The following is a 7,658-nucleotide window of genomic DNA, read 5'->3' as shown; positions in this document are numbered from 1 at the left end:
GGTGTAGATGGGGCTTGGGTAGACGATATTATCGGATATCGCGATATTTTTAAAGGCGATTATCGATAATATATTTTTGACATATCGCCCAGCCCTAGGTTATAAACAACAATATTAATAATAAGGTTGACAGACATTATAGAAGAAATGGCTCTTTGAAAACAATCAAAATAAAACCTTGTAACACAAGACTAATTGTAGTGTGTAAAACATACAGGATGGCCTCGGCCAAATTAATTATCAAGCAAGTTTTAGATTTAAAATTAAAATCTTGGCCAAAGATAATGACTTGGCACTGGCATTTCATACAGCCTCCTGAAGCAATGCATAGTTAGTTAATTAAATTTAGTCCCATTTTTCATTTGAGACATGGAAATGCTGGTAATGTACTCTTATGAGATGTGTATATTATGAGTACAATACACTCTCACTTTTATTTACTATTCGACATGCACTTCATCACTGCTTTTCTCATTCATCTGGTCTTTAGATAGCTCACCCCAGCTGTCTCTCTCTGGTTTTCTTCTGCAGGGTGCTTTAAAGACCGAGGGGTATGAACGAGGCGCACCAGAGAATGGCTACAGTGGGAACAGATAAGGAACTCAGTGACCTGTTGGATTTCAGTGCAGTAAGGAAGAGACTATGGAGTCTTTGTTACTGATCTAGACAAAAACTCTCTCTCGTAAAGAATCGCGTTATGATTCCTTATTCGCTTCAACAAAATCTGACCTTGTAGTCAGAGGATAGCCGTTTTTCTTCATAGCACTTCAAACTGATCGAATCTCACGTCACAATGCCTGCTGTGTTGTTGGTGGCTAACATTATAATGAATCTTTAAATCATGTCTCCAACTGGGTCCTTAGAAGTGCAGTTTGCCATTTGAAACATCTCCAGCATATAGCAATAACCATCGCTCAATCCCCTCTTGTCCTTATCCTTCCATTTATTATTCTCATTTCACCTGTTGTTAAAATTTGATTATTCTTGGCGGTCATGCTTTCCTAAATAGCATTAAAAAAATGGCGAATATAAAAATGTTAATCGCTTGATTCATTGAATGGCTCGACCATGCTTAATTTATTGCATTGGAAAATTGCCATCTACTGAAGCAGTGAATCAGTTAAGACAATACATTGATAATCAGACGTGCCAGATCAAATGTATAATGATCTCATCTAATTACAAATTGTTGATGGTTTAGTTACTCCCTCATATCTCATTCATTTTCCAGCCTTGAACCGTTGTAAAAAAAACAAAAAAAAAACAGGAGCTTATGCATTTGGTATTTTCTTTCTCGTGGTGTAAAAGGTGGTTCACATTGTGAAAAATGTCTGCCACACCAGAAAGTCCCTCTCATGCACCATGCAAGGCTAGCACTGTTGCTGCTTACGGGTTTCTCGTTGCACTTCAAAAACAGAGGCATCATCCATCCATGTAAACAGATCCTCTTCAGCCCTTTCCGTGAAACCTTGAATTCTTTGTAGTACACGACAAGATGCATCTTCAAAGAGCCATACTACTTTGTGAGAAAGGGTTTCTTTCAGATTGAACCATTTTAGTGGGTTATATGTGGCAAAGGTGACATGATCTTTAGCATTAAACTTTTGAACAAGCTAAGCTTGACGTCATAGAGCGTGAATCCCCAATAATGCTGAAAAATCGCTGTCTGTGGGCACCTGTTGATGTGAGTTTGTCGTAATATGCTACTATGCTTATTTTTCTGCCTTAGATGTTTGCACCCCCTGTGGCCAATGGGAAGAACAGGCCTACCACACTTGCTAGCAGTCAATTTAGTGGTTCAGGTAAGTCTAAACACATGCCTTTTCCTGTTTAGTGTCACATATTACTTGAATTTGCCATATTTGTGCATTTCATAAGTTTAAAGCGGTGTTTTTTATAGCAATGGAGATGTTTGGGCCAGTTGCTAAGTGCTCGTTCCTCTCAATAGAAGAAAAGGACATGCTTCTTCTTGTTTTCCTAAACCCCCTCTTTTATGAATTCACCGTAGTATATCCAGAGTCAAAGCTCGGGGCAGTTTGGATCCCTTTGAACTGGTTGTTTAGTTAAAGAACCTATTGCACAGACTTGTACATCGTAAAAGCTTTGTTAGGTCAAGAGGAGTGACTGATTGGTTGCATTGCTGTTTATAATCACATTTTTGTCCAGAACATTTTAACAGCCCAAAACATCTTATTGTCTTTTGTTTTGGTTGTATGTTTGTCATCTTTTCATTTATAACCAGTTGCACATCACTCACAAAAGTGTTATTTTTGCAACCATTGTTGGCTTGTGTTGCTCCAGTTTAGATTGTTTTAGAAGCTGTCAAAGGCATGAACGTCCCATGTGTTTCTCTTCAAGTCTTTCCAGTCTGTCTGTCTGTCTCCCAATCGACACTCCAAACATTACCCTTGAATAAGAACAATCTGAGAACAAAGACTTAAATAAAGGCCTTACGGTCTCCAAACGATTCCCCCACCCCACCGCGTAAAACACTCCTCCCCCCACACAAGAAAACACTTTCTCCCCCTGCCAAATGACAGGAAATGGACCCTCTCTGAAACAAAGCTCTCTCATACCTCCCACCACCCCGCAGGAGGCCCGCATGAAAACAGCAAAAGAAACACTGTGAAAGATCACCAGCTTCACTCTCGGTCTGTGGCGCCCTAAAGTGCCAATTACATAGCAGGGCCAAGCTAATGTCTCAGTTTGAGATTTTTATTGCGAGAGCTACCTGACACCGAGGTGACCCCGACTCTTAAATCTGTCACTTGTGAGATGCTTCTAGAAGGTCTCCACATCAGTCAACATAAGTCTCACCCTGTGAACTCGGTATAACAGGATATGACATGTTCTTAGATTCGCTATTGAGAAGCAAAGATCCAAGTGACAGTTCCTCAGCGTTATTCATTTAAACTCCTAACAGAATTATGGGTTCAGTACATTCTAAGCTCTGTCGGCATAGTTTGTGAACATGTTCTGGATTACCACAAAAAAATAATTTTACCTCAACCCTTTTTTTTTTAAGGAAGTATTTTGAGGATTTAAAAAAATGCTAGTGTTTATCCTTAAAGGAACACTCCACTATTTTTGAAAATAGGCTCATTTTCCAACTCCCCTACAGTTGAGTTTTACTGTTTTCGAATCCATTCAGCCGATCTGCGGGTCTGGCGGTAGCACTTTTAGCTTAGCTTAGCATAGATCATTGAATCTGATTAGACCGTTAGCATCTCGCTCGAAAATGACCAAAGAGTTTCTATATTTTTCCTATTTAAAACTTGACTCTTCTGTAGTTACATCGTGTACTAAGACCGACGGAAAATGAAAAGTTGCTATTTTCTAGGCCGATATGGCTAGGAACTATACTCTCATTGCGGCGTAATAATCAAGGAACTTTGCTGCCGTACCAAACTCTATGGTCATTTTTGAGCGAGATGCTAACGGTCTAATCAGATTCAATGATCTATGCTAAGCTACAGCTAAAAGTGCTACACCAGACCTGGAGATCGGCTGAATGGATTAGAAAACGGGAAAAAATCAACTGTTTAACTCTAGGGGAGTTGGAAAATGAGCCTATTTTCAAAAATAGTGGAGTGTTCCTTTTAAACTGTATTTTTTGTGCTGTAAAGTTGTCAGTTTTGTGTTGAGACCACTGTTCCAACAAGATAAACTTTTAGTTTCCAATATAATTTGTATGTTTAAAATCTTCTCTGTGTAAAAAGTCCTTCTTTTGCACAAATTGTCCCAAAGTTACAAAAAATTTTGACATTACATGGTCATGGCAGGAATTGCAAGTACTGTATATATTTTTGCACAGGCAAGCTTATTGCAATGTATCCGACTAGTCTCATGTCTAGGACCTAGCTTCAAAATCTTGTACTTTAACATTTATTGTATTGCCCTGTCCGTTCCTATTTTATTTTGCTTTTAAAGAATTAAAGGACAAAGGACATTTTATTTTCTGTGGTAACATGTCACAAATGCTGTTGATAGAGCTTGACATTTATTGAACCCAGAACATTCCTTAAAGATCATAAAGTATTCCAAATTAACAAAAGATGTGATCTTGACTTCCTTGCATGGATTGTTTTTCAACTTTAAACCATTGGCTAGGAGTTAAACTTCTGACTGTCCTCTGCTATTCATTCAGAAGATCCCCAAAGTAAGGACGTGTTTAGAGGAAGCAGTGGCCTTCAGAAGTGCATCTGTTCCTCAAGACAAAAGTGCTCGGAAGGGTGCTAATTGCATTAAGCCATCTCCTCCCCCTCCTTGGGCAAAGCCATGGTGTTTGTGGGATTTTTTGCATGGGAGGACTTCACCAGGCGTCCTCTCGCTCACCTCCGCAGCTGCCCAACACATCACCTACTGAGGACAGCATTATGACAGGACAGAGCCCATTTCCCACCTGGTCACATCCCTGAGATGCGAGCACATTTACACACACACCTCAAGCCATTATTGTAGGGATGCACCGAATATTCGGCAACCGAAATTATTCGGCGCAAATCAGCATGCAATTAAGTCATGTGTCTTTGGAGAGCTTTGCATTAAGGCATAAGACAGGAGGCAGAGGGGAAGGCTTTATGAGAAATTTCTGCTCCAGTACACAAATGTTGCCGCAATGTTTTCCAATATCCATTTTTCTACATATAAAGCATATTGGAGAACCTTTTAACACTCCGTATCCTGTATGTCTTGTACTGAGACCTGTGTTGTCCCTATGGGTCTCCACTCCCAAATGTACAATGATGCTAATTTCGCAATTCTTTGATCAGCCTGTTTTTGTTCTGCTTGCTGTGATATAGTGTGGTGTGATGGTTTTGGATGAGATCCAGAGGCTGTCTGACAAGTACAGAACCAGCCACCAAACGTTCAATGGCCTTAAAGCATGAAAGGAGAATTAAAAAGGATCTTGATGTGACGGTTTAGTGCATGCCAAAATTGCAGTATTGGTCTGAGAGTTTGTGATCAATTGCTTTGTAGGTATGGAAGAACGCAGTAGTCCCTGGGCTGCTGGAGAGCAGAACAGTCCTTCTTTTAACCAGGTACAGGTAGACCCAATGACTTGTTTCTCATCTAAAGGTGTTGTTGGGACATGTTTTATTGTTTTGACCTGCTTCTGTCTTGGTTTTTTCCAGAGCTATGGAGAGGGCTCACACTTCAACGAACATGATGGACTATCTTCCCCATTCCTTGGCACAGGAATTAGTGGTGAGTTTTACCAACTTCTGGTTGGTTTATCTCAAAGCCGCCAATGTAGAAACTGCCCCATGGGTTGCTTGGAAGTTGCTCAGGGTAGTTGAGATCCTCTTTGGCCTCACCAAGAGCATTCACTCAACCTCAATGTTGTGGCATTTACTTCCATTTCTTCCAATAATTGTGACATTTGGACTATATTTAAAGTGCTGAGTGAGATCGGTTCACTCCAATTTCATATGTATTTGCAGGCAAGAATGAAAGGGGCACTTACTCTTCCTTTGGGGGCCAGGTAAGTTGAATCAATTCTTGATCAACACTTGAAAGTGCTTTAGTCACTTAAAGTGCTTAAATCTGCCATCTTGTTGTTCCCTATAGCAAGGGTTCCTACCCTCAGACATCGCCATGCCTTCTGCAGATGCCATGTCTCCATCCGGACTGAAGTCTGGCTCACAGTTTTACCAATTATACCCCAACAACCCCCGGAGACGCCCCTCAGAGGGAAGCATGGGTAAATAACTTACAACATTTACTAGACTTGCATCAGATCAATCAGTATGTAAGGAAAGAGTACCATGTATGTGATCTCTTTCACAGATCCACAACCAAAAAAGATCAGGAAGCCGCCAGGACTGCCATCTTCAGTGAGTAACCTTTCTGAAATATTCTTGCGTTTCCCACTAAAAGTATTTCATTACAACCTCAATTTAATGATCAGTATTGTGAGGAATTACACAGCTGTTAAGTCAGCAAAGTCCTGCCCTTTAGAAAATCGTAATTACATAAACATGATGTAGTGGCCATTACAGGAACTCCTAGAATTGAGTTCAAGCATTTGTGGCATCTGAAATGGTTCAACGTTAACAACAGGTGGATGGAGGACGCTGTGATCGGAGCTGTGTTTTTGTTGTGTCTCGCGGGTTTCACAATAATGGACATGGAAAGTCGACGTATACGTAAAGCGATTGAAAGAACGGAAAGGAGGACCAAGAATCTTCAACGACAACTGGCAGTGCTACATTTGCTACAAGTGCCTGCACTTCAGCGTCCGTCCATCTATCGCTGTTCTCCATACTTGCGAAATACTACCTCATTCAGAGTAGAAACATTTTTAATATGACGTGAACGGTAACACTTTAGTATAGGGACAAATTCTCACTATTAACTAGTTGCTTATTAGCATGCCTTTTATTGACATATTGGCTGTTTATTAGTACTTATAAAGCACATATTCTGCATGACCATATTCTACATCCCTAATCCCACCCAACACCTAAACTTAACAACTACCTTGCTAACTATTAATAAGCAACAGATTAGCAGTTTATTGAGGCAAAAGTCGTAGTTAATGGCGAGAACTGGACCTTCAAATAAAGTGTGACCACGTGAACAAACAAGAACATTGTTGTGAGGAGTAGATGTAAGAGTCCTCAGAGATTGTACCGTTGTGTCAAACGATTAACGAATAAAAATTTAAGGCAAATCCTTCCATAAACATTCCAGTTGACAGACTTTTGATTGAACAGGGTATGTATTTTCATTTGCATCAAAATATGTCTACCATGACTAAGGTCCATAATATTTCTGAACCTTTGACCGTTGCAAATCGGCGTTAACTTGAACAAACATGCAAGTAGCCATACCCGTTTTTTCAAGTCATGGGAAGAGTAACCGTTGTTTCTTGATCTAAATCCACATAAGCTCAACACTTTGCCCTCTAAAGCCCCTCCCTAAACGTGATCCTTCAGATTCGCCAATGCTAGACCTTATCCTCCCCCTCTTCCAAAGTGACCCAGTTGTGAGTCCCCTTGCACCTCTCTCTCTCTCTCTCTCTCTCTCTCTTGCTTGTCTTAGCTCAGATTAATGGCTTCTGATGAGCTAGGATTCTAGCTCCTGCTGAATCCTACTCTACAGCTCAGTATAACTTCCTCTTGTGCCGCCACAGCATTATAATACCCTAATGATTGTGCCAATGCTCACCTGCTAGCTTTGCCATACTTTTGAGATATTTAAAAATATATGTTTTTTAAGTTCAAATCCAACTTTGGCTAAGCACTAAAGGATATTGATCCTTAACTTGTCTTGATCTTCTCAAGTACATCAACAAATCATTTTGAGGATGTGTTTCCTGGTGAACTTAAGAGAAGAGGGCCATTCACAGGTTTTTTCCCCTCCCTCATTTGTTCTTTTATGTGGTTTCTACATAATCAACCAGTCTATTTTGCTCCACTCCTACTACTTCTTCAGCAAGACCTCTCCCCACACTGTTTTCACCCCTCCCCTCTTCAGCCCAGCTGCCTGTGGAGTTGGACGGGCTCCAGGAGTAGGCAGATGGCTCTGTAATTAGAAGTGCATCTCTCCATTCCCATCCCACTTCTCCCTGTTAAATCAAATTACAGGCAAAAGAGAAATATCGCTTTGCTGGATTTGTATTCTCCGCTGGCCCAAGACCCACCCGCCCGCCG

General features: G+C 40.6%; 1 protein-coding gene across 5 annotated transcripts in view; it reads left to right on the top strand.

The window, feature by feature from the left end:
* LOC107729684 (transcription factor E2-alpha) overlaps positions 1 to 7,658 on the top strand; it is a 28,627-nt gene that overhangs the window by 6,394 nt on the left and 14,575 nt on the right. For 4 of the 5 annotated variants that reach the window (XM_016540347.1, XM_016540346.1, XM_016540345.1 and 1 more), the window contains exons 2-8: positions 532 to 628; positions 1,730 to 1,802; positions 4,981 to 5,042; positions 5,136 to 5,208; positions 5,445 to 5,485; positions 5,572 to 5,704; positions 5,791 to 5,837. In XM_016540347.1, coding sequence (XP_016395833.1) covers positions 554 to 628; positions 1,730 to 1,802; positions 4,981 to 5,042; positions 5,136 to 5,208; positions 5,445 to 5,485; positions 5,572 to 5,704; positions 5,791 to 5,837 — 504 coding nt within the window. In that variant the 5' untranslated portion in view covers positions 532 to 553. The remainder of the gene's footprint in view (positions 1 to 531; positions 629 to 1,729; positions 1,803 to 4,980; positions 5,043 to 5,135; positions 5,209 to 5,444; positions 5,486 to 5,571; positions 5,705 to 5,790; positions 5,838 to 7,658) is intronic. The other variant, XM_016540348.1, reaches the window with a different exon arrangement.

Source organism: Sinocyclocheilus rhinocerous, unplaced genomic scaffold, assembly GCF_001515625.1.
Source record: "Sinocyclocheilus rhinocerous isolate Xijiao unplaced genomic scaffold, SAMN03320098_v1.1 scaffold1149, whole genome shotgun sequence".
In the NCBI taxonomy this organism is placed as follows: domain Eukaryota; kingdom Metazoa; phylum Chordata; class Actinopteri; order Cypriniformes; family Cyprinidae; genus Sinocyclocheilus; species Sinocyclocheilus rhinocerous.
Note: the sequence above shows the minus strand (reverse complement) of the source record. Positions and strands in the feature narration are given on the sequence as shown.